This window comes from Branchiostoma floridae, chromosome 2 (assembly GCF_000003815.2).
Source record: "Branchiostoma floridae strain S238N-H82 chromosome 2, Bfl_VNyyK, whole genome shotgun sequence".
In the NCBI taxonomy this organism is placed as follows: Eukaryota; Metazoa; Chordata; class Leptocardii; order Amphioxiformes; family Branchiostomatidae; genus Branchiostoma; species Branchiostoma floridae.
In genome coordinates this window covers 22125619-22152640 of record NC_049980.1, presented here as the reverse complement: position 1 = coordinate 22152640, position 27022 = coordinate 22125619, and the positions used below count along the sequence as shown (strand labels likewise).

The following is a 27022-nucleotide window of genomic DNA, read 5'->3' as shown; positions in this document are numbered from 1 at the left end:
AAAAAAGAGTGTAACCTCTGCTTGGAGAGTATAGGCTGTTTAACCGTCCCGCCGTTTTTTGGACTTTGTACCCAAGACTTTCACCAGCAAGTCAACAAGAGATTATACAAACAAAAAAGGTACGCTAACGTACGCACACGTAACCTGCAGGACGACCATTGTAGGGAAAAAGAAAACCTGCTCCAGTCACGCGGCGGTACCGTTTTCCAAGGTGACAGTAACAGGTGCCATTGCTGCAAGCCCGACTGGTTTTATTCCAAGTTGGCTTCCGGACTGACCTGTGCTTCAAATGACGGCCTAACGTAAGGCAGGGAGAGGGTGACTATGTCCGTTTGTTGATCTGTTAGTCGGATTATTTGAATTGGATAATTTATGTACTGATTTTTCCCATCCAGAGGTTATGTTTATAGAACGCGAGCGATGTCAGTCCGTGAACGTTGAGAAACCTGTAAGTTGAAAAGGTACCTTCGACAGGTGAACACCGAGACTCGGAAACAACTGTGATCATTGGTGGCTCTTTTATTTTTCCAACATGGCCGACAACGACGATTTGGTGAGAAAGCAACGAAGGCGACGGATTTGTCAAGCCATAATTGTTATAACGGTCCTTCTTGTGGTGGCTGGTGTTGGCGTGGTTCTCTGGTACTTTCTCAGAGACACCGAAGTTGAGTTGAGACTCGGAGACGCGCGATTCTTGCAAAACGCACAACAGATCACCTTCTTGAACCAAACGAACAACAACATAACTCTAGAGGGAAGGCTTGGTTTGAACGTTTCGAGATATCTGACTCCTACCGACTGCAGAAATGCGAATGACCGCGAGAAACTGTGTTTGAGATGGGACGGGGTCGCAGTTTTAGAAATTCTCAGAGAAAATTTGCTAGGGCCTACGACAGGAACTTCGGTCGACATCACAACCCAGTGTTACGAAGTGACATGGACACCCCTTTCGGAAGAGTTCATTCCGCAGGTAAGTCATTTATTTTATGGTTTGTTCCTGTGGTTTGTTCCTTGGGCATAGCCGAACGTATGGAATACTAATAGCATTCACCGGGCCCGTAGAATGCACGTACTTCAACAAAAATGAGCCGTGAAAGAAAATGAAGCATATAACTCCGCCTTTTGTTTTGCATAACACTAGTCTCCCAGGCGAGTGAGTTTTCTCCCGACTTAGTTTTTAAATTTCTCCGGTTTTTAGTCTTTCGACTTGTGAGGCTTTCTCCTGGTGGTATCAATTCGCAATTTGTCCATAAGAAAGGAAACGCACAACAAACATCTGCTTGGAGATTAGGTTCTACTTCCTTTTCATGACATATCATTTATCTATTGGTTAGACTGTTTGAACAACACGCACAGCCACGGCAGCCCAACTAGCCCCTTGCTGTCGGACACAGTGTTAGTTGAAGAGCTAGCATTTCATTCTGACGGCATACAGTGGACGGCATGTACCGCTACATCGTTCTAAAAGACAAAATGCTATTCTTTATTTGTATTCTTTTCAACATAGTCTGATAGAGCCGGCTTATACTCACCAAATTCGCCAGAAATGTAGAAACTTAACTTTGGATTGAGGCACCTTGCAATTGAAAACGATGGAAATACCCCGAACTTCGGCTTACACCGTATAAGTGTACTTACGTATATGCTGCCCACTCCGTGCGTGTTAGTGAATGTGAATCATATTGACTGCCATGCGCCACCTCGCAAACAACGTGACTTTGGATTGCGACCGTTGGAAGTTTGTTTTATAAGCAAACAAGAAAGGTCGTAAGAAGCTTGTAGCCACTAGTTAGTCATTTCCTCCATGATCAGAATATGACCTTGTGGAGCCAGTTTTGACACTTGTTATGATGAACTTGGCACAAGGATTGCTACTCGACGTCTGCGGCGAACTGGTACGGGGGTTCGGAGACGTTCTACCAGCGATGGCCCGTCAACAACGGCAGCTACTTAATGCAGCCTTACGTCACATGGGACCACCGATGGGACCCTGGCAGGTTTGTGTACACTTGCATCTCTGAACAATTTTAATGGTCAATTTTCTACAATCTTGTCTAAAATGTCGCTTGGGAAATATAACGGTATAGGCTTATCATTCCTTTTTCAAATAGAGCCAGCTCTTAAGCCGTCGCCAAAAGTGATACAAATGTTGTTTGTTTGTTTGTTTGAACCTTTGTTTATTCATGAAAGCTCAAATCGGCCTGCAAGCCGCTTTTCATTGAGGTCATGGAGGAAGAGGCAAGGGTCAGACAAAGTATATAACAGAGATACAATTTACATCGTTTTACGTCCTTATGAGTCTATATACACAATTTTTACATACATGGTACAAAATTCATAATAGTGAGAGCTGCTACGTGATTCGACTCCGTTTATTTTGGTCGTTGCCGTTAGGCCCCCATTCCACTTGACGGCGCTCTCACCGCGCTCTCACGGCGATGGCAAACTTGCCCCATCGCCGTGAGAGCGCCGCGATGGCAGAAAAAGCTGCTCTAGTGGAATCTCTCCTGCGACGCCAGCGCGCTCTCAGCGCGACGGAAAACTCAAAGGACAGCAATTTTTATGGGCTGCCAAGAACTTTAAAGATTACTCAACGAATTTCAGAGATAAAGAACGAGATTTCTTACCTTTTGTGTATTTTATTGTATTTCAAGTCATACTTTTACGTCTTACGTAATTTTAAATTACAAAATCAAGGCTGTAAACAAATCCAATTTTGCTGTAGAGTCGTTCAGCGTGAGTCTAAGATTATCCATACGCTTGACTTGCTGTTTTTTAAAATTGAATTTGCCATGTAACTTGTTGAAAATGAATATCATTATCATGCCAGGTTATTATCGTAAATTATAGAATAGTGAAACGTGAACTGAACTGAACTGAAACGATTTGATCTATTGAAAATAAGTCTTCTATAATCTCAATCTACAGGTTAAGAACATGAAAACTAAAATGTTATTCTGTTAACATTTAAAAATAAGACATAATAAACCTTTGTGTTCTTGATTATTCTATCTCAATCTAATTCATTGTACATTTTGTACATTTCTCAGAGTTCTTTCTCGTCAATTTGTGTTATATCTAATCTGGAGTAATCCTGTGACTCGAAACGCTGAATAAAGCACCGTATGTGTAGTTGTCCAATTTGTTTTACCCATGATTTCAATTAGGAAGTGATTCATGACACAAAAGTATGATTTGACAACAAAATTCATCAAAATATACTTCTTTAAGAATAAAGACTGCATGATCTATAGTTGAGAGCGCAGCGAGAGCGCGGTAAGATCGCCGTCCTAGTGGAATGGGGCCTATCATATACCATTGTTTAGCCCTATTGGCGCTCACCGCGCTCTCTTGGCGCTCTCATGGCGCTCTCACGGCGATCATTGTTGCATCGCCATCCTCAGCGCTCTCACGGCGATGGTATGGCAGGGCTCCATACCATCGCCGTGGTGACGGCGCTCTCGCCGCGATGGCACTCCCGCCGCGCTCTCACGGCGCTCTCACCGCGCTCTCACCGCGCTCCCATGGCGACCTTGGCGATCCCACCGCGCTCTCACCGCGATGGTCAAATTTGCCATCGCCGTGAGAGCGCCGCGAGAGCGCCGTCCCAGTGGAATGGGGGTATTACTTAAGAGTCTCTTAAAAAAAGCCAGAGAAATTTCTTTACCTGATTCCACCTAACGTTGTTTATAGGTATGACTACGAATTCTATCCCGACCATTGGAAGTATGGATCCCTTCAAGAGCGATACTGGGTTTCGTCGCGAGGCGTCGCTATCAAAGTGGACGATTCCGTCCCCTTGCATGTTGGCCTCAACGATACGGTCACTGAACCTGAACAGGTGAGGAGAGATACAAGGGAGGCTCTTAGGAAGGTAAATAAAGAATAAAAACAAATACACAAAGGGGTAGCGAAAAGAAGCATTTCACAGTGATCTTTAAGGTTATTCACCAATTACCGTAAATGACTGACAAATTTGGCTGGACATTAAAATTATAGATCTCTTTCCTTGTTCTTGTTTTTAAGTGAAAAATATATATCTCTACACCTGGAGAGGATCATCGTGGATAATACCTAATCATTAACACTCATGTTCCCTACACAGTTGTGCCTGATGGCTAACTTCTCCCACCCGTACAACAACCCCACCGGCGCGTACCCCGTCCTGAAGTACACCGTGTGTCACGGCGGACACCTAAGGGACATCCACGACTTCATGGCCGACAGGTACTTCCGCAAGCCCCGGGGGATACCGGACGATCGCGACGAAGTCATGTACAGGGCGCCCATCTACTCCACAGGGGGCCGCTACGGGCAGTGGATCAACCAGTCTACTATCATGAATTTTGCAGAGGAGATCAGGTATTTGCACTATATTTAGTGATCTTTAGTGTCTGTCTCTGTTTCTCAATGTTTTCAAGCGTTTTAACTATGAAAAAAGGTTAAATCTTATATCTCCAAGCATATTCGTTGGTTCCTGGCTGGTCCCCTCGCCTTGGAGGAGCGTCTCCTCCATCTATCCCATGAAGATCACCATTTTTGTGTTATCTGTCTCACAGAACCTGGGAGCGAGTGTTAAACTTTCCCAGCAGTGACGACTGGTCCACCATAGAGTTGGACGACATGTGGTCTGAGGAGCACGGTTCCATCGACTTCGACAGGGAGCGCTTCCCAGACGCCAGTGGGATGATCGGCGCGCTGCACAGCCTGCGCTTCCGCATCACCGCGTGGGTTGTGCCTCACCTGAACGCCTGGACGGACGCCTTCCAGGAGGCCATGAAAAGAGGGTACGCGTGATTCCGGGATAGTAGCACCAAAATGATTTTAGCATGGGCATGGCTTTGGGATATTCAAAACACAGACAAACAGGACAGTGACCAATGATACAAAATTATAGTTATCACCGCCAGTAGCTTTGCCTGAGTACCATCCTATTCATACCTGGAAATAGGGCAGCGAGTGCAAGGAGCCCGGCGGAAATAGCATGGTACTCAGGCTACCAGTAGTTTTCAACATCCATTCTCAGGCGAACAAGGAGCTTGTTGATCTGATCTTCAAAATACAATGCAGAGAGTTAAGACCGCCATGAAAAGTGTGAAGAATACTTACGCTATGACGATGCAAATGTGATACCCAAATCAATTCCATGCTCAAGAATGATATAATGTACTTTCATTCACAGTAAACACTATCCTTAGCCGGTATTTATATGTTTCTTCGACAGATACATGGTGATGGACTCCACCGGGACCATTCCCGGGTTGTTCGGCTGGTGGCGCGGGACGGCCGGGGTGGTGGACTTCACCAACCCTGACGCCGGCGACTGGTACGTCCGACGGCTGGACGAGATTCGTCGCAAATACGCGGTGGACACCTTCAAAATGGACGGCGGGGAGCTGAGCTACCTCCCAGTACACTACAGGACCTACGAGCACCTGGACAACCCCGCCACCTTCACCCGTCTGTATGTGGAGAACATGGCGAGGTTGGGTGACACTGTACAGGTCCGGGTTGGGTACGGATCACAGGTGGGTGTCAATGCCTGAAACCCTCTGGCACAAATTTAAGTCGACGAGCTTCGGTCGTATTTGTTGATCTCCAGAAGAACGCCGAATTCAAAAATCGAGAGACTCGACAATATTTTTTGCCTTAAAATCTAAATAAGTTTATTGGACGGGAATAGAGCCGCAGCGAACATCGGCTGATCTCTAAGAATCGCGCGATGATATAGAGATGACGTAATACTGTCGAAAATCAACTTTCCTGCGACAGCGACATAATTGCAAGGTCACATTCGCTGACTTTCAGCGAGATTTCCGTAAATTTCGCCCAAGGGCTAGAAAATGTTTTAGTCTCAATGTTCCAAATGTTATATCTCACTTTTTCGTCACATGCAGGATCATCCCATCTTAGTACGAATCGCAGACAAGGAGTCTGAGTGGGGTTACGGGAACGGACTGAGGACATTGATACCCTGTGCACTACAGTTCGGCGTCAACGGTTACATCTTCATATCACCAGGCGTGGTCGGTGGTCTTACCAACGACGGACAGATGCCTGACAAGGAGCTGTACATTCGTTGGCTGCAAGTGTCCGTTTTCTTTCCGACCTTACAGGTACATGCGTGTATATTGGTAATTATACATTTGCCATTCACATATCGTTTATTACAAACGATACAAAGTAAGACATTTTAAAAGTCCCTCAGACTCAGTCGACAAGCTTCGGCAGTATTTGATGATCCCAGAAGGTGAGTGACAATATGACAATAGCGAACATGCGTGTCTGACATCTCAAATGATATATCAAAATGTTAGCTGGATCAAACACAGACACATGGCAGAAACGTGGTTGCGGTTCATCAGTATGAAACTGTATGCTATGTTTCTTGCGCAGTTTGCGATCACTCCCTGGCAGTACGATAACGAGACTATCACCATCACTAGACAACTGATGGAGCTACGGTCCACGTTGGTTTTGCCGAGGCTGCTTGAAGCTGTAAGGTAAGGCTGTGACGTTCTTTTGTTACAATGTCAACATTATCCACGGCCACCTGAAGTGGTTGCTATAAAATCATATTAAGTCCTGTTTTGTTTGGCCAGACGGTCGCCAAATCTCAAACTCGCTTCAGACTCGAACCTATTTTTCACCTGAAAATGTACCAAATTGGTAATGGTTTATTTATTATTAGGTATTGGACCGAGGTTGAGAAGCCCGCAAACATCAAACGATCTCTACAAAAATCGCACGATGATCAAGAGCTAGAAAATTGGGCGTATTACTGCTTAATTTTGAACCCAGTCTTGTCAGTCGGTGGATTTTCCTATTGTGTGACATATGATCAGTGCAAATCTTAAAAATCTTTCTCTCTTCGCCATCTTAGACAATCCCAGACGACAGGAGCTCCCGTCCTGAGACCCCTGTGGTGGATAGCACCAGAGGAGGTGTACGCTCAGATCAGTGATGATGAGTTCATGTTGGGAGACACGCTGCTCGTGGCACCAGTGTTGGACCAAAGTAAGAAAACATCTAACGTTACCCACGTACCAAAACATGAGGGGAAAAGTTCGGAAACTTAATTTTGATCGACCACCAATCTTTGTGAATACTTTATCGAATAAATTTTAAGACTATCATTTACAATGATATCCCATTTGTTATTATCAAACTTGTCATAGAGTATGGCAGGGACAAGTATGGTACCATTGTTGAGGGTATTGAATAATATTTCCAATGATATACATAATACTATACAATTAATTAGATAGTATCAAGATGTTTTTGGTAAAATTCAACTTTTTGTGCTTGGTGTTGCAACTTAAAAAAAACACACCCATCATGCTTGACCTAAGTTGAGGAAGGCTTTATTATTCTATAATTACCTTGACCTTTACCTTCTCATATTGACCCTCCGTTTCTTCTGAAGGAGCCAGGTCTAGAGACATCTACCTGCCGAGTGGACGATGGAGTGATCAGCTCCGGGGAGGGAACATCAACTCTGACGGTGGGCAGTGGCTGGAGAACTATCGGGTGGAGCTCCGAGAAGTCCCACACTTCATCAAGACATTTTAGGATGCTAGCTGGAAAGTCTTAACAAGCTGATGTGAACATTAATGTGACAGCTGGATCTGTTTCTTTTTTCCTTAACTTCTTATGAGTGTTTAGTTTGTGGGTTATGAGCATACTTTGGACATGACAGAATGTAATGATTTTTGTTGCAGTTTTTTGTCTTACCAAGAAAATGTAAGTTTCACTCCTAGATATGGGAATGTGTTAAAGACATTCAGAGTATCCAATGTCACTAATGGTTGTGAAAGAACACATTTGAAAGACCACTGTGTCATGACTGTATTCATTTATTATTGCATGATTCATTTCATACTACTACTATATCTCATCATTGCTATTATAGGTAACCTTTTTAGCTATTTGCCATGTACAGATAAATTCATCTTTCTCAATAAACTCTTTGTTCTCTTCTCATCATTACTGTAAGTATGTATTGCACTTAAGAAAAAATCAATCATTCTAATAAAAATCAGTGACTATGTCAATTCAAAATATCCTGTCAAGCCTAAGTCAATTCAATAGAGCTCTGTTAGCCTTTGTCTGAGTAGGAACTGTGGACTGAAGCTTAGCCAAAGCTGGACTCCAGGCTAATTCAAAAGCCTTAAGTTAAATACTCTGTCTGGTTTGCAAAAAAATGTGCGATACAGTCAAGCATGATTCAAATTGGTACAGCGAGCATTTGCAATCATGCCAATCAACTGTGGACATCTAAACATTGGCCTTCAGACATTTCATAAGAAAAGCATTGCTGGATAGCTTTCTATCAGGAATGATATTCTATAAACGTATCCTATTCTTAAATCATTTAACTCCTGCAGTTACAGAGCATGTCATGGTATTCATGACTGATGTCAGCAATATCTTTGCGGCACATTTGAAATGTATATCATGTAGCAGTAGTTTTAAACTTCTTTTGTAAGCAAAAGTGACTTTAGGCCACCCTTCTGTGGCCTGTGGCAATCAAGTACATGTAACTTCCTTCTTCATCAAATTTCTGTCTTGAAGAACTGGTACCACAATGACTGCTATGATGATTAAACTAAGGTATATTTGTGTTGCGCTGCAAAGGTTTAACCTTTTCTATAAACTAGTAACAACTTTTTATGTAATTCCTATCCAAGAACATGCACATTTCAATGTGAAACGTTCAGGAAATTTTGTAATTACAAAATTGTAATCACATTACATAAGAACATCAATACCAATGTCAAAATGTGGTACTTGAATTTTTGACAGCATAGCACATGGCATACATTCAAATTATTCTATGGAAGCCTTTGGAATACGAGTAGAAACCTGCAAGATACCAAGATATCACGACCCAGGTATAACACAAATCCTGGTGTTATCTAACAGCTTTATACCACATCTCTCAGGTATGCCCCTCCATCTCCCTCCAACAGCTGCACACAGAGGTCGTTGAACCCCATCTCTGCAGCCAGCCTGTAGGTGATGTGCACCTCCCTGCAGTACCCCAGCAGCTTCTTCAGGTTACCTGTCACCTGGCTGGATTTGCTGCCCTCCCGCCGGTACCTGGCACATACAAATGTTGACTGAGAGGCTGTGTCTGTCTGATACATTTATAATCTTATTGTCAACTTCAAATCTAGAGCTATAAATTAACGTTCCTCTCCATAGTACTCAAAACAGTGCTACCAGTGGACTAGCCCACTAACATAAACATCATCAGCACAGCTGTATGAGCAAAGGGCCAAGGCATTGGAAAAGGACGTAAAAACTTAAAGATTGAAGTTGTGGATGGAATGGGTGTTTGCCTCAACCAAAATCCTGTATGTAAGTGTGCAACATGCCCTGAGTTTTACAGCACTAATCTGCATAACCAGGTGGTATTTTGAGACCTTAAAAGTGTTTGAATGTACTGAACTGACCTCCCCACGATGTCTACAAACATGCCACTGTTCAGGCTCATGTGTGTCAGGTAGTCGTCCAGATAGTGGAAGTCTCCGGACAGAACGACATTGTTGTACAGGGCTGAGGACCACTCCGACTGCTTGCCATAGGCCTCTGCTACTATCAATGCCTGGATCAATGTGGAACAGGAAGTTAAAGGTGCTCAATGTAAGATGTTGAAGGCCAGACTTTCCATCTTTCAATACTAAAGACTGGACGGGAGACCTGGTGCATCCCCATCTTGTAATTAGTCAGCGAAAGGGTATGTCACCCCGTAAGGGGTGGTATAACCCCATCGTATGTAAGCATGTCGGCCAATGATGATGATTCAAGACTGAAAATACTCTGGGTAACAAAAGGCTTCATGCTATTGACATAACACAGAAGCACACTTAAGAACATGTCACATGTCCCTTACCAGTGGTAGACCCCCAACAATGGCTAGGGTTGGAAGTTTTCACTACGGTGTTTCAAGTAACCAGAAAAACAACCACAAAACATATCACTGTGCTGACTTACATCCAGGAACTTGCCATGCTGTGAGATGAACTTGACCACATCCTTGCCCTCCAGGTTGATGACCCTGCAGCCTTGCCCCAGCAGGTGGAGCTGCAGGGCAACCAGACGGGCCTGCTGGATACAGGAGGAGGCGTGGCGGAGACACTCCTCCTGGGAAGGGAAAAATTGAATACAATGTTGGAATGAATTCATCAATGAATGAATAAAAAAATGAATTAATGGAAGGATTGATGGATGAATGAAAAAAAAAACAATGATAGCAAGCTATCCGACTGAGAGATCCCACCTTTGCGTAGCTCTCTGCTGCATCACTGAAGAATGTCACTATGTTCTGAAGACTGCTTTGCATCTGAGGGGTTTGCTCTGTACATGGACAAAAATTAACAGCTTACTAATTGTTATGTTACAACAAAATGCACCACATTTTCATGCATCCATCAAAATGATACATGGCAATCTTCAGTTAAATTTGTAATTCTTCTAATTGAAAAGGAAAAATCAGCCCTGCTACAGTCAGAACTGTTTAGTGGTCTCAATGTCAATGTTAGGTAAACTTCATTAGCTCCCATACTGTAATCACTAATGATAGCCCTGCAGAGAAAGTGGACTGACCCATAGTGATTCTCTCGAGTTTCTTGAGGCTCCTGTGTGCCTCAGTCTCCATCATCTCTGCTATCTCCCTGTACATGGAGAAACTCAGGCACACCATGGTGTAGGTATCCTTGTCGGTGGGGTGGTACCTCTTCAAATAGTCCAACAGGGCAAGCTTCAACTTATCCTCCTGCAGTAACATCAACAACAGATATGTACACTGTATGCACCTGTCTGTCAGGCTGTCCACTTATATCATATAGCATTAGCTTGAAGAAGTAATCATACTTTATAAAAGATTTTTTAAGTGATAATAATGGAAGTCAATGGTTTTAGCACTCCTTACTTTCAGGTATGAAAGCCTGCCAGCCAGCATGGCTCTGAGATGCATGCTATGGCTGCCAGGCTAAGGATCATATATAGGGCTCACAGAACAGCTATTTTCCTACTGTCTCTTTTACAGCCAATTAACATGGCCCTTACCTTGTCAATACCCTTTCTGAAGAGCAGCTCAAACTGGTGGTACTTTCTCAGGGTGTCGAATATGTAGGTCATCTCGCTGAACCGCCCGATGCCGGTCAGTAACCGTATCATCAGGGCAAACTCCCCGGCCTGAGCCAGGGTGGTGGTCAGGCTGCGGGCAGTCTTCAGGGTGGAGGATATTCCCTCCATGTTACAGCAGAGGGTGTGGCAGTCATGGGCCCTGATCAGCAGCTCCACCTAGCAGAAAGGCAGGGAATGACCTTACTGATCATGAGGACATAGAGGACTAACTAACAGTAATTGTTTGGTCTAATACTACTGTAACCGTGGGGTTGATGAGAAAATATGCACCTTATATGCTCACATATACACTTGCTCTTTAGGCAGTAAAAAAAGTAAACCCCCCAAAGCTACCCAATGAACCAATATTTATGGCATTTACAATTACACTTAGTCACTATCCACAAGAGACCCTTTTACACTGCCAGTCCCTGATCCCAGTACTCTGGACAAAATAGTGTACATGTCTGACAATCACTTTCCTACCCAATAAATAAACATTCATCTCAAGTATCTTTTCTTTCAGGTGGGGTTGATGAAATCAAATTTATGGTCAACCTTAACACACTCTTTTGGGCCCCAATCAATTTTTACAATGAACTCGACTTATAGTCCAGTTCAGTTTAATAGACTCTTATAGACTTGTATATACGTGTACTTGGTATAATACAGGAACAAGAACCGAACTGTGTCCTTAGAAGATACATGCAGGAAACATTAAGTCATGTATCTTCATATAATTGAATATATATGAATATAGCTATAATGAATTTCAATGTGTGTTAGCGTACAAGGATACTTCCTGACAAACCTGCACAGAAAATGCACCCCTAGAAGTATCCAGTAGTGACCCCTCCAGAGAAGTAGCACGATCCAACAGCATGTTGCCCAGTATGGCAGGGTCAGAGCAAAGCTTGGTCAGCTTCAGGAAGCCCTCAGTACCATCTGACGGGTGAAACACCAGTTCACTGGCCGTACGGGGGGAGTCTGCCTCTGTTAGGAGATATATGTTACATTCACATTGATTCATGATGCATCATACACATATATATCATCGTTGTCAAGATATCCCCTTAGTCCCAGTCACACATTGCCAACCATGGGCTCCCAACCTTCTTCAGATCAATGATGGACTTAAGTGACTAAGTGAAGAACTAGGTCATTTGTGGTTGGGTATTAGTCATCAAATGTTGCCTACTAGTCTTTAAAACTTGTCTAAGCTAGCCAAGTATAGATTTTGAAACATTGAAGTTGGGAATGTCTTATTCTTGGATGCGAATTAGAGCTAGAGCATGATGAATTCCAAGCTACTCCCAACCAAGCACCAACTTGTAAGGGGAGCCGTCAGTTGCAAAGTGGTGGGAAGGTTCTGAAGGTGTGACAGGGGCTTAACCTATCTGCAGGAATAAATCCAACGCGGATGCAGTGAAACTTTGATAGTTCACATATTTTACGACTCTGGCTTTCTATACCTGGAGCAGTTTCTCCTGTGAAGACCTTGAGGGAATGGAGTATGGCATCTGCCAGGAATCCTGAAACCTGGAACAGACATGAAGTGTAACTGTTACTACAATATATCTAATAGAGTATACATTAGACAAATTTAGCTTCAACAAGGAACAGCAATGTTTGAAAAGTTAGCTCATGTTTAGGCTTAAAAGCTGACCTTCTCTTCATCAATAAGCTTAGACTTCCTTCAAATAGACCAACAACCAAAATGTACTATTTTAGAAGTACAAATGTATATTGTTCACACATAATGATATGCACATATAAATACACACATATACATACAGAGAGAGAGAGAGAGAGAGAGCAAACAACACCCACTTGTTGTTCTCCCATGTGATTGTACTGGATGAAGTCTTTAGCCAGCCTCAGTTTGTGACTAATGTCTGACACCAGAAGGTCGTGTAGTATGATGAACTCTTCACTGGACACAACCTTTTGGAAACTCAGATCCAGGGACTACAACAAGACACAGGAGTTACTTAGAAGTTACTTCAGGTATATTTCATTGAAAAAACTGCAATACTGACTGGTATTGGAGCTACATTGTCTTCGCAACTTAGTAATTATCAAACCCACCATACACTGAAAATGCAAAATTATTCGCGGTAGTTTTATGTTCGCGGTTGGGCAGTGCGGGTGTTTATAGTAGACTGTAACATTGGGTCCACAACAGCAAATTACCAATCCTGGTGGTCTCTCGCTGACCTATACTTCAGGTATAATGCACAGAAAATACTGCAATACTAACTAAGTAACAGACAGGGCTACATCGTCTTGGCAACTTGGTATTATCATAATCCAAACCCACCATAAAGACAATATCCCATTTCCAGCTGCTCAGTCTTACCTGTGCCACTTTGTACCCTGCCAGAATCCTGTTGCAGCAGTCCTTGCCTTGCACACAGCAGTCAGCCAGCACCTCCATGGTGTTGGTGACATCATCCACATCCACCGTGGTCCAGCCGCTCAGTGTGCTGGCATGGCTGGAAATACTGGACACTGCAAAATATAGGATAGATTATTTTACTTTCGCAGTGCTTCTGATTTTGTGGTAGGAGGAGAAAGGAATTTTTTTTGGTATTTAAATTTGCTTGTGAAATAATTCTGTATTATATTAGTCATGCAAAGGAGACACTTTGCAGTATTGTGAAGTCACTGGAAAAAACCAAAGAATAAAAGCACAGCAAAAGTTTCATGAGTTACAGTAAAAATGTAACCTGTACTTTACTTTTCTAAGGAGGCCCAATCTTTTGTCTTATAAATATCTATAGAGATTTTTATAATACATAGAGTGAAATAATGATCATCATGAAATTTTGCTATTTATAGGTCTTTATCTAAAGTTGATTCTAGAATAGATAGATAAATTGATTAGATGAATTTATTTGATAAAGAAACAAACGAATGTACAAAGAAAGGGCATCTTACTGCTTATCGATCTGGGCAGGGATTGGGACAATGACATGATCTTCCTCCGAGGGCCAGACGCTGATAAGACTTTCATCCTGTCAGGGATGTCCTCCACTAGTGTGGTACCATGAACCAGTCTGGGCAGGGGAGGAGCACATGAAAATTACTACAGTTGAATTATAGAATGGCTTACCTAAGAGGCAGTCCCATTAAGAAAAGTTCTGTAAGCTTTGATACAGAGACTAACTGTCAGACATATCATTCTATGAAATACATGTTAAGTGTATATAAAGACCATACCATATGCCAGAGGCATTACCTTGGAAACCTAAAGTTTGGAGTTAAGATACAGAATGTATTGTGCGCATCAAATGAATTTCCATGGTTTATATGTAGGTAAACCAGGACCTTACCTGAGACATGTGAGGATAATGCACAAATCCTGGCTGTAAAACTGGAACTGTACAGCCAGCTTACAGGCCTGGCAGATGTTACCCTGGTCCAGTAACTTCCCAATAATGGAGTCCAGGGCCCTGCACTCCTACAGCAGGGGCAAGGGAACAGACCACATCAGCATGTACTTTCAGTCCTATTATACCACATCAATGTAGGATCTTGTTTTATAGCAAATTAATAGAGTGAAATGAAAGAAAATTCTTATCTTGTATGCTTCCACTCCTTACCTTTTCTGTTGTGAGAAGACCCTCTTTGAGATGACTCTCCATTGGCATCTTGCCATAAGTTTGCAGCAGTTCCTGTCTGTAGTCAGTCTGAGTGCCCAGAAGTGTGCACATGGTAATGACAGAGGAGCCACCCTGGAAAAGCAACACACATGTTAGACAGTTACATTGGCCAAAGAAAGAATCTTACGAAAAGACAAAAGACATTCACATCACGGCCTTACAACCATCATTTCAAGAGGACAGGGGGCACTGTAAACTTTGTGCAACTTATGATCCACTGCTCACCAAGTCACATGTTGTATATGTATATCGTGACATCACAAGTGGTGGATTGTTCATTCCTTGACGAAGAGTAGGATGGTTGAAACCTTGAGGAAGTCAAATCTTTAAAACACGGGACATCCCCAGTACATTGTATTTCGAATCCCCTCTACAGTTGCATCTGTACAGTTTAACATACTCCTACCTCTTCTTTCTCTACTTCAGCCTGTATACAACTCTTCCACATCCTCTCTTCCAGATTCTCCAGCATTTCAGGGCTGGCGGGTTGGTCCGTATCTGAGGCAAGCCAACGGTGGGCCATGCTCAGTAACAGGGCCTTCTCCCATGCATTGGACAACACTTTTATGTCTTCTGAATCAGACACCTCCACCACTAAGCCCTCCGCCTGGGTCTTTATAGAAAAAAAGATAAGATAGCAAACCTGAATTTGATGCCAAGCTAGTGAAATAACAGTACAAAAAATAAAGTCTTCCCTCCATAAACCAAATTCCCGTCCTGCAAGTCTCCAGTAACCGATACACCATTTTCCATTATCTGTGCCAATCTTGGACCCTGCCAAACAGGAACAAAGTTGCATACACACCATTACAAACAAACATACAAACCAATAACATAACCTCCGTGAAAGTGAGCATGTAGAATAATTATGTAGTCAACTGAAATAAACAGTTCTCCTTTAGTCAACCCAAGGAGCTTTTATCATTTGATGTCTCGTTTTCCCTCTTCTGCTTTACCTGGAAGAAGTCTGTTGCCATGGCAGCAGGGGTGTGGTCTCTCCTGAGTTTGTTCTCACACTGCCTCCAGAACCCCACCCGTGCTGACTCCTGCAGCCACAGGCTGGACCGCTTGAGCTGGGACAGGTCCTCCAGGAGCTGGGGCAGCAAAAAATCAACAATGAAATATTAAGGGTAAACAGCTTTTAGGCCTATCACACCACTTTTATTACACAGGTTTTCACAGTTATCTTAGTTTGCAGTCACAAGAAAACTGCAGCACAAAACACATATTGGTTACAGTGTCATGAATAATAGTAGTATTGCAAAACCACAAGGAATGTTTCTAGACGTACAGTATCAGGACACTTCTTGCACACACCTCTTGTACAGTGATGCTGCCTGTAGGCAGTCCGGCCAGCCTGGCAAACTGTCGAGCCACTTCAAACTGTTTCCTGTCCTGCAGGCTGACCAGGACCTTCTGACACTCCTGCTGGTACTCCGGGCTGGTGCTGTCCATCATCCTCCACACACACATCCTCACTCCTGTCTCCTTCAGCAGCTGGTTCAACTGGTCCAGCCTTACATAGTCTGGCACTGTTGGGTAGTACATGTACCATCATACACAAAGACATGACAATTTTCAAACATTTTTCAATTTACATCTATTTTTCTATTTAGAATTCCTTGACAAAATATAAAACATTAATGTCCATTTCACATCACATGCTCTACTCTTGGGCACATGGAGTCCTCAGGATCCCGACTTTTGGATATGTGCCAACATTCACTTTCTGCCAGCCCGGCACAACTTTGGCATCCAGCCAGTCTGCTGTTATAACTTAGCCTTGGGAACAAACTTGGACCAGGGCCAGTGGGAACATTTTTTAAACAACCACCAAGAAAATAGACAGTCTCACCAAAAACTGTTCGTTTTCACTCAGGTAATTAAAGTCATAAAAGTCCATTCATCCTATCCTGTTTCTAAGTCTCTAATAAAAACACTCCTACAGTTCCAGAGAAAACTTAGTAGTCCACATCTTTCCTAGACACAGCTACATACCACTTCCTAACATGACCATACATGTGGCATGTTCAGGAAAAAAAAATTAAACTGCTTTAATTGTCCTTACTACTTTTCTCTTGTATGCCAAACTTCGAAAGTAAACGAAGAAGGTAAAATCGCTTTTGCAATAACAAAATGGTGCCTTTGATACACGGACACACCTCTTACCTTCTCTAGTAAAAGCCCTTTGTATGGCAGTGTCTGCCAACACTCCAAGAAGAAGACCACATTCGTGATGTGGTGTTCCTGACACCAGCTTGCTGAACACTGAGACAGCAACACTCTCCAGCCACTCTATGGTACCAAATGTCCTGATAACAGTTGAACTTCTGCCCTCTGGGTTCTTTCTGGTTGTTCCCAAGATGTCTTTGAACTTGTGAAGGTGCAGGTGGGATGAAGAGTATTCTTTCTTGATGGCAAAAGCCTCAGCAAACTCAAACAATGGCACAAGGGGGGATTCCTGGGGACAGATAATAGTAATAACAATTTTCTGCATAAATTTAGCAAAGTTGATTGAAACATGGCCTGTGAATAAAACAAATTCTACAGTAACCTGACAGAAGAGTTGTCTTTCTCTATTTCATGAATCTAAGCTGTGGAGGATTACCGGGTAATGATATATGGGGACCAGCCACCTTTACAGCTACCGGGTATCCTCTTTTCTCTTTTATACAATAAAATGGGAATGAACTACCCACAAGCTGTATTACTCATCTACATGAATGTGGACTTGCATTGGAAGAAGAACTGAAACTACATGTACCCGAATCAAAGAGACAAGGTAACAACATGTTAACCTAGTCCATTGCAACATAGGAGATGTCAAACTACTAGTATCCAGTCTTTTCTAACATCAGTTTCTATCCAAAGAATACATGTTGTCTTGTTGAGAAGAGAAGAAGAAGCTCACAGTTTGGAAGATCTGGAATCCCCTTGCCAGTGTTTTGATGTGTTTTGTTCCCATGGCCACCAGAATGATCCTATCCAAGTCCTGCAGGCACCAGCAATGCCACTGTGTGGTGGGGATGTTGGCTGTAGCAGAGACTGAGCTGGAGGGAGGGAGGGATGTCACCAGCCACACACACAGGCAGTCCAGCAGCTGGCACTCCTGACAGAAACAAAAGATGTCACATTGACACTGGGCTACTTTTTGTTGTATGTTATTCTTGGTGTAGTTGGTCACACAACATATAAGCACATATCATACACAGTAAGCCCCATGACACAGTTAGTTAGGCAAATTTATCTAAATCAACGCAGCAGAATTATTTGCAAACATGTAGTTTATTATGCATTCAAGTGTAAACTGAAGAAAAGTGTTATCAATCAATGACTATAGGGAAAACTTTAAGGTGGTCCAGGTATGTTGACCCCACATCTCATTGCAAGAAAAAAATTTCAAACAAAGAACAGCAAGCCTTTACAGATGCAGCTTTCATTAACATTTATGATAAGCTTGTGACCTCCAGCTGGATATATAGTACTGTCCTGAAAGTGGTGTCCTACCTCATAGCAGGCAGCAAGCACAGCTAGTATGGGAGCTGTCAGGGCAACAGCATGGGCCAGCAACGACCTCCATGGACAGCTGGTATTCTGACATTTAAACAGCACACTGAAGAGGTCATCAGGACAGCTAGAAGGGTCAACCTCCTTCTGTTCAGCTGAAACTAGAAAATAAAAGTGGCATCAATTCAGTCATTTCTTCAAATCAAGCAATACACAGAGAATCAGAATTATTCCAGTCCTACTATATTTTGGGTCCTGCTACATAGTTCAGTGCCTAGAAGTGGTATTTTGGCATTGCACTGAGTAAATTCTTAAAAAATAACATCTACTACAGTGACAAAGAGTCAATTTGATATTACTGGTACCTGTCACAGTTCCATCAGCTGGAGGTGCCGTCTCCACAGAGCTAACTGTGGCAGACTCAGCTTTGTCCTGCAGCTCTGTGCTGGGTACCCTTATATCTTCATCCTCCCGCTCCGACCCATCTGTACTGCTCACAGCTGAGCAAAAAGTACAAGAAAACCATCATCATATCTTGAAGAAAAGACAAATATTATGCAGAATCAGACTAGAATGCACTCCTGGCCAGAATCTACAGGTCTATTGCATCTGTAAAATCAACACTTGATGGAAAACCTCAAATAATTGACATAAAAAAAAGAAGTACTGAAAAAAGATCATCTTCTCAGTAAACAAGACTTAACATATCTCAATGTAAGGAAACTAACTATATGAAGACCACTTAATAGAATAATAGAAGTTGCACACAAGAAACAGTGGGAAGAGAGCTAAGAATCAGACACAAACAACAGGCCTTATTGCAGTCCAAACTGTACAATCATACTTTCAACCTATTTTACAAGTCTTAGAAAACTTTTCTACACTCAATACAAAAACTTTGGAAACTTAAATTTGATTAATGATATTACTGTTCTCAATCTATCAACTCCTCTGTAATATACATCACTATAAAGCTTATCTATTACTCTTTACAATGATGATATCATATTTCTCATGATCCAACATTTGATGTACACCAAAGCATTTTAAGTGACACTCAGATTTTACATATTGGACTGCAAAAAATTCTGTAGTAGATTTGAAAAGTGAGAGAGCAGACATGTTGCTAACAGACCTTTGGGAGACTTTTGCCTCTTGATGGTACTCACAGTGGAAGGGGTATGGAATGGTTCAGAAAAGGCTGGCTTATTCTCATCTACAGTGGACAGTGCTTAAGGACATGTACAACATAAGTGAGATGAAATGGTATGGAAACATGAACACATAAGGAAACTGACTTGACTTGTACAATGACAGAAGAATAAGGCCAATGCTTGATACTTCTTTCAAGAAATATGTAATACAGGATACTGACTGATTGCATAAAATATTATCAATGACATGCAATTTGGTAGGCTAAAATAAATTCTTAATCACAAACATGTATTATAGAAAATAAAAGAAAAGTCTTAGTATAATTTGATGTAGCTACAGGCTGTGACAGTATATGATGATGTAACAGAGTAAAGGAGAACAAATGCTCTTACACTACTAAAGTAGGGGGCTAGTCCCCGGAGAGGAGATAGGCGCCGCCAGGGGACTAAAAAATGCCTATTGATACAGTATCACATGTTGTGCTGCCCCTACAGCTGATGGACGAACAAACGAGCGAATCCACTGGAATCACTGAGTTTCAACTCCCTGGCTCTTTCTAATGTCTTTGGAATGACTAAGTTGGGGAATCAAACTCACAACCTATCGCATGCAATGTCAGCACTCTACATACTAAAGAAAATCATCAGAAAGAGTCATGTTTACCACTGTCCTTTCCCCTGCCCAGTCCCATTCTCATGTAGAACTTGCTCCTGACATCCTTCCCTCCAGACTGGCCCTCAGGTTTCCCACCTTCCTCGGTCTTCTTCCTGGCTCCATCACTGCCCATCACATCACTACCTGCAGACACATGGAGACTGTGTTACACACATCTCTTGGGCCACTCTTGAGATCTTTTGGCCATGCACCCAGGAGAACAAGTTAGAAAATGGATAGTACCAATCAGAGCTCAGCTTTCTTTTACCACTATGTAAATCAGCCCAATGCAAGCGCAGGATTCTCTGGCACCATGGAAACCTGTCCTCACAGCCTTCAACACCATGGTAACAGGTCTCAGTCTGGCAATGATTGGTCAATTGGTGTTCGCACATACTCATAAATCAAAGGGGTTAGGATGCTTCCAATTTGCCTGATTTAGATACAGGGCTTTAGTCAGACTACAGAAACATGCAACAGTTTGTGATCAAAGCTGTAAAAATGGGATGTTTTTTACCCGCAAGATATGTCAAACTGCAAATTGGCATTAAAAAATCACAAAATGTTGTGTTTGATCAGTTCCTTTGCACTCATGTCTTGCAAAAAAGGAAACATAAGTTTCAAGCAGATTGTACATTTGTAAAAGCTGGGCAAGGATTCCCTTTAAGCAACCTATAAATTTGCCGCCATCATTTATTATTAACTCCTCTTCTAATGGTCTTGATTGTTGTTGATTGCTGCAGCAGGCCACACAATGATGGAATAAAAACATGTCCAACCTGAGAACAGGATGTGCCTAGACTTCAAAGGGGAGCCTACAGTCAGAGAAACATGGCAAGAAGTTTCCATATTATCCCAGTCAGAGGACACTGAATGATGGATTACATCCCATTCAATTTTGCAGGGAAACATTGTATGCATCACTGTTAAACAGAAATGAATTCTTACAAATATGTCAAACCATGGAAGTTGAAAAAGGAAGTGCATGGGTGAAGACAGATAGTGAAAATCTGAACAGAAATTTATTGTACAGAGTTTATTGTACAGAGTTTATTTCACATTGACTTTACATTCAGCTTCAACCACCAGTAGTCATATTTTTTTCAGTTGGATAATAGCATTTCCTATAAAACACATATTTTGCCTCTATCACAGCCCTATCTAATATACACTTTATCAAATGGTGAACACAATATTTAAATATGACACAGTATTTCCTACCTGCAGTGTATTTCAAAGAGTCGAAAGCTAGCTTGAGATGCTCAGCAAGATGTGGACTGCTGAATTTCCCAGTCAACTTTAAGACCCGCTCCTTAGGATACTGGTGGGTTTGAACAAAACAGGTGAACTGCAGCCAGTTGTCAGCCTTGGCACAGTCCTCCAGAAACACACAGGTGTAGGGGAGGTAGTGAATAACACAGAAGCTGACAGGTAAGGCCCACTGTTGGCTGGCGGCTGTGCTGTCCCTGTAAATACCAGAAAATAAAGAAATATCAGGGCTCGAAATTCTTTTTTGTGATTAGGTGCACTGGTGCACCTAACCTAAAAAATTGGGTGCACCATATAATTTTTGGGTGCACCACATAAAATAAAGTAGAATAGAAAAACCTAATTACAAACCTTACTGAGCACCTAAAATTTTGATGGACCCAACTTCAAATTCTTAAACACGTACTATGACAAACATTTTATTACATTTCTAACACTTGGATATCAATGATATTGTGCATAATAGTATGTTTACATAGATAAACCTACGAAAATATTTGGGTGCACCCTGTGCGCCCACATAAAAAAATTGGGTGCACATCTCCAATTTTGGGTGCACCTGGGTGCACATGCACCCAGTATTTCGAGCCCTGAATATGTTGTTATAAACTGTGCTGTCTTCACCGATTTAAATATCAATTCATATTTTTTGATAAATACCTGATGGACTTCACATTCTTGTCAGTCACTGAAGGAAGACAGTGGATGCTGTCTGAAACATCTGACAGTTCACAAACCGTTGCTTGAGTAACTTTTGTATTGAGCATGATCCAAAGTCTCCTTGTTTAACCAAGGCAAAGCTGTGCATGTTATTTGCACCAGTGCAGGTATATAGAACATGCCCTGCTAATGAATAAAAGAACTGTTGAGAGAGTTACCCACCTTTCCAGTCGAAGTTTGTCAATGTGTTGGGATGTTGCGTCTTCTAGCCACTGGAGAATGCGCTCTCCTGCCCTTTTCTTCCCACGGACACATTCAAGAAACATGTATGCTACAAAAAAGTACAAAACATCAGGAACTTAGAGTTTTTCCTGGAATGTATTAATTATATTTTGGACATTTTATCAGATTTTCTCTCAGTTTGCCATGTTCAACTTAGCCATATCAAATTGAATGAAATCTATAGCGACTCCTTGATAGCAACAAAAATTAACAATCTCATGAACACCTCCATGAAATATCTAAAGCTGTGAATTTCTTGTTTTAGTCATAATTCTGTCTATGTTGGACAAACTTTTCACCCAGGGCTTAGCCAACCTTCCCATCCTACCAGTCTCTGGATACACCGCCTTTGGCTCTTATCTTTAAATAACTACTGACACACACCATGACAAACAAACACACACTGAAACAATACCTCTGTTTCCCCGGAGGTAAATATGATCTCTTACTGATATCTCTGGCCTGCTGTCTCTCCATGTCCTGTCTCCTCTGTCCAGACAGCTCCATGCTGTCCACCCTGTGGGACAGCACGGTGTTAGCTGTCTGTACGTCCACCCGCAACTTGGTGCTGTCCACCCCCAGCATCTCCAGGAACAGCACACACGAGGCTGTGATAGCTGGCTGGGTGAAGTTTCTCAGGGCCAGGCAATATGCTTTCAAACTAGCCCGCAAGAGCCTACACAAAGAGAGAAGATATTCTGTAAAACTTAAGGCAAAAGAAAGAAAAACCCTCAACTAAGGACATTCATTTTGATACTGTTTCATAGCAGGCTCTTCATAGCATGTCAGGGCTAAAAACACTTGTTTTTCCATTGCCATGCAAAGTTATATCATCAAAATTTGTTGATAAAGATCATGATCAATGATGCATATGAAGATGTAGTTTTTTCACTTTGTGATTTGTGCATTCCTTCAAGCAAAGAAAACCTAGTACAAAGTTAACATATATTACATTTTAAACAATATTTTTCATCTCCATCTGACCTTCTTTGAGAGAGCGACCCTCTGGCTTCCATCTCTGCTGACAGAAACTTTGCAAAGGCAAAAGAAGGCCTGCCCCTGCGCAGGTAGTAGGTGAACTGCAGGTCTTCAGTGTGGGCATACTGGGAAACCAACTCCTGGTGAGAGAAGTGGGGCATATCCTGGAGGCAATCTGTGTGAGACCAAAAAATGACTGGCATGAATAACACAATCATTTTCCATTTACTGCTGGGAAATCGTGTTGTATGAAGGTCAAAGTTCATATGAGTCTAGAGCTTACCTGATCCAGAGCTGAGTGTGTTCATTTCCTGCCAACCAAATAGTCGACTGGGATCAAAGGGGCAGTTTCGCTGTGTGAATTAAAAAAAGGGATGGTTAAGAAAATATAGGGGCTCAAATTTCGTAAGAATATTTAGTCATACCTACAGCTAGTGAGCATACAGTTAATTTCATTGTGTCTTGATGTGGAAAAAATTTGTCTTGATGAAAATTACCTGAAGTAACTGATAAAGTGTGATGTCTTGTGGAGGAACTGTGCCCAATGGGTGGGTAGGGAACAAGACAGACTGCAGTTTAGGATGGGCAGTTAGGGAGCGCTTCAGAACAGTAGGACAAATTTTCCACTGCTTGTCAGCATCAGAGGCTGGTGCAGTCAGTGCCTGTATGGGGAAAAAAAATATTATCATCAGCTCAGCTTCGATAACATACATTGCATGGTACAGGTGCCAATAACAGGCATGGCTTTGTCAAAGGAGACTATGGATCATGATCAATACAAGATGAAGGACAAGAAATGCCTGTACAGGATGAGAGAAAAGTCTCATCCTTGTCTTTTTTACCTGTGTGATGTTTTCAGGTGCATACATCAGGGTAGATAAGGCCATGAGAATTCGCCCCTCCTCTAACAAAGTCTGCACAGTCACAGAGTCTGCCCCCAGCAACACACGGGCATTGGCCAGACTGGCTTGGAAAACAGCAGAGGGATCTACAGTTGGGGAACAAAGGTAAGGAATCTGGTCAAAGCCAGAAGAAATAGGTAGTTTCTTATCCTAAAGGCCACCAGGACCACAGCAAATAAGTAGTGGGGAAGGTGAGTGGTCATGATAATTGTTAAAACAACAATGGGGCATCCTGGACAGAATATATTCTGGTCTGTACGTGTATGGAACTTTTGTTTCTGACCTGTGTAACTGCTGGCAGTGTGTCTGAACTGTACCAACATATCCACCCATGGAGCACAGTCAGCAGGGATGCACAGACTCCCATCTTCTTTCTGTAAACTGTGGAAGCAGCAAGTTCCAAGTTCACACAAAACACAGTGGCTCATCAACAATGACATGTCAATTTTCATTAGTACGCCTTCCTGACTTGGCTCTTAGTAAATCATTCAGGTGGGATAAATCTGCAAAATTCTTATAATCAAGTATCTGATACATTAGTGAAATATATATTCTAACAGTAAAACAAGCAACAAAAGTAAAGGCAGCATACTTATATTTGAGCCCTCACAACATTGAGCACAATAGAATGACAGGAAATCCCAAACATGATGGGGATCTACAGCAAATTCAACACATATGATAGATCAAACTGCACATCTTGAAAATTGAAAGGTGATATAGCAATCACTAACCCATAGAAGTCCAGATAGAAATACAGCAGGTTGGGGAGCTGTTTCTCTACACAGTATGTGATGAATAGATGATGGTAGTCTGGTACAGACAGGCTCTTCACAGGCTCCCCTTCCATGATGTGAGGGTGTGAGATGGCCTGGTGAGTCCGGGCTAATCTTCGCAGGAGGTCTTCAAACTTTGAAAGTTCATCAGTAACAAACTGTCCTCTCCTGAAATTTTATGCAAAGACATATCTTCTTGTTGAAAAGAAACTTTAAGATGGTAATCTATAGAATCCATGTGTACAGTGGTATATACATTTTTACATTTTTAGCTCCAATTCATCCCAAGCTCCAGAGAAAACTTAAAACAGTCTAATTTGGTGAAATGTTGACAAAGTTACCTTGCAAGTTCATCCAGTATCCTGTCCCTCAGAACTGGTGTGCAGGACCCAAGCTGACTGACCAACTCTAGTGTGAGTGGAGCCTGCAGTGTGAAGGTGACAACCTTCCCTTTCTCTTCTTCCAAAGGGAAACTGGCCTGTATCCACTGTAGAAGGCTGTTCCACATGTGATGGGATGTCAGGTAGGCCCAGGTGGACTCACAACTGATATTCTTGCTGACATTTTCCTCTGGAAAGTAGGAATGTATCTGTATCAGTATAGCTGGTATAACCACCTTTCAGCATAACACACCAACTTTGCAGGCACACGGGAACATCCTGTCACAACATTGCTTTTTTTAAAGATTTGATCATGCCCCTACTGTACTTGGTGGCAACAAGTTCACTTCAATGAAAGTTCTAAAAAAAAACTGGGTTGATGACTCTGGTACTTAAAAACATGACTATTTCTCAATCTTTTAGAGTGTAGAGTCTATTTTCTCTTAGAAACTCGCTTGTAGCAAAGAAGAGTGGTGGAAAGCAATATCTAGATTAATATAATAATTGCAAAAAGTGCAGAGGACGTAGATGTACCTCTCCTGTCCATTGCCAACATCCTGTCCAGCAGAACTCTCTCCCTTGTCTGCTGGTCCCAGTGACGCACCCACTCCAGCACCAGGTGGGCATAGCTGGAGTTCTCACAGTTCATGGGACCAGCTCCCCCTATCTCATCACACTGGAGGTGCAGCGACAGAAACTCTGAGGCCTGGGCCGTCAGATCTTGTGAAACAGCCTGCAAAGGGTCTCTAATTTTGAAAGACATAGAATGATGAGAATTTCAGCAAGTCTAAACCCATTACCTGTGGCAAAAATGGACAGGACACGGCAATAATTGAGCACAGCAAGAATTTCTATGCAGTATGGCAACATCTTCCTAAGCAATTCCCCTTAAATCTACAGATGAAAAGCCCTTATCATTTGTACCTTTTTGTTGCAGTTTCTTGTAGGAAGGCCTTGGCAGACTGGAAAGACTGACATGTATACAGACTTTCCACTTGTTGAACAAACTGAACCATAGACTGTTCTTCTGCAGACAGGGAACCTGACTTCATGAGCTCTTCCACCTGAATGAACAGTGCAAAACAGTAAGTTTGCTACTGTTTTCTGTAGGTAACTGTCCAAGAAAAGTATGATACATTGTTGATAACAAGGCCCGGAGACATAAACAAATGACATAAACAAATGGTCATATATTAAGCACGGTCTAGACAAACACTGTTTACAAGTTATGGGTCTACACCTTTGACCTCAAGCACATGGAGTTGGAACCATGAACAGGCTTATTACTAGTTGTTTCAAATATAAATGTATGCAACTGCTTGCTTCAAAATTGTACCTTTGAAAAAAGACTTGACTACATTTTTCTCTGAAATTCTAATACTCTAACGTTATATTTCAAATGTCAAAATTAATCTTATTTTCCTGTGCCAGTCATCACTGTTTTCAACAGTACTAGGCTTGTATGTACTGTACTAAGTCAGAATATTTTATCATTCATAAAACTAGTTTAATGGAAACCATTTTTGTCATGAACTTACCAAAAAGTCTCTCAGTGTTCTGTTTGGAGTGTACAAGCAGATTCTACGCAGTTGTTCAGTCACATCATAACCCTGAGTGTAGAGTACAGGTTTGGCATCAATGTAATGTAATATATATATGTA

General features: G+C 42.1%; 2 protein-coding genes across 2 annotated transcripts; one reads left to right on the top strand and one right to left on the bottom strand.

Annotated features, from left to right (window-relative positions):
• Window positions 1-94: 94 nt before the first annotated feature.
• On the top strand, window positions 95-8616 carry LOC118409925 (myogenesis-regulating glycosidase-like). Its single transcript, XM_035811315.1, has 10 exons — window positions 95-970; window positions 1867-1997; window positions 3694-3841; window positions 4106-4362; window positions 4560-4787; window positions 5225-5528; window positions 5898-6116; window positions 6397-6503; window positions 6884-7017; window positions 7427-8616. The coding sequence occupies exons 1-10, from the start codon at window positions 533-535 to the stop codon at window positions 7570-7572; spliced, it is 2112 nt and encodes a 703-aa protein (XP_035667208.1). The 5' UTR covers window positions 95-532; the 3' UTR covers window positions 7573-8616.
• LOC118409910 (spatacsin-like) lies at window positions 8206-26942 on the bottom strand (the record flags this gene model as incomplete). Its single annotated transcript, XM_035811288.1, is given in 36 exon segments — window positions 8206-9102; window positions 9459-9610; window positions 10000-10149; window positions 10286-10362; window positions 10612-10780; window positions 11074-11310; window positions 11945-12126; window positions 12606-12672; window positions 12964-13101; window positions 13493-13644; window positions 14074-14192; window positions 14469-14596; window positions 14739-14870; window positions 15205-15411; window positions 15755-15892; window positions 16116-16330; window positions 16968-17259; window positions 17710-17907; window positions 18306-18466; window positions 18671-18805; window positions 19441-19536; window positions 20124-20258; window positions 20894-20929; window positions 21336-21580; window positions 22266-22374; window positions 22775-23001; window positions 23310-23478; window positions 23587-23656; window positions 23801-23965; window positions 24146-24291; window positions 24489-24586; window positions 24940-25149; window positions 25323-25551; window positions 25896-26107; window positions 26286-26425; window positions 26900-26942. Coding segments are annotated over 36 exon segments (5554 nt in total), but the record flags the coding sequence as incomplete, so codon positions are not given.
• Between the last annotated feature and the right edge of the window lie 80 nt (window positions 26943-27022).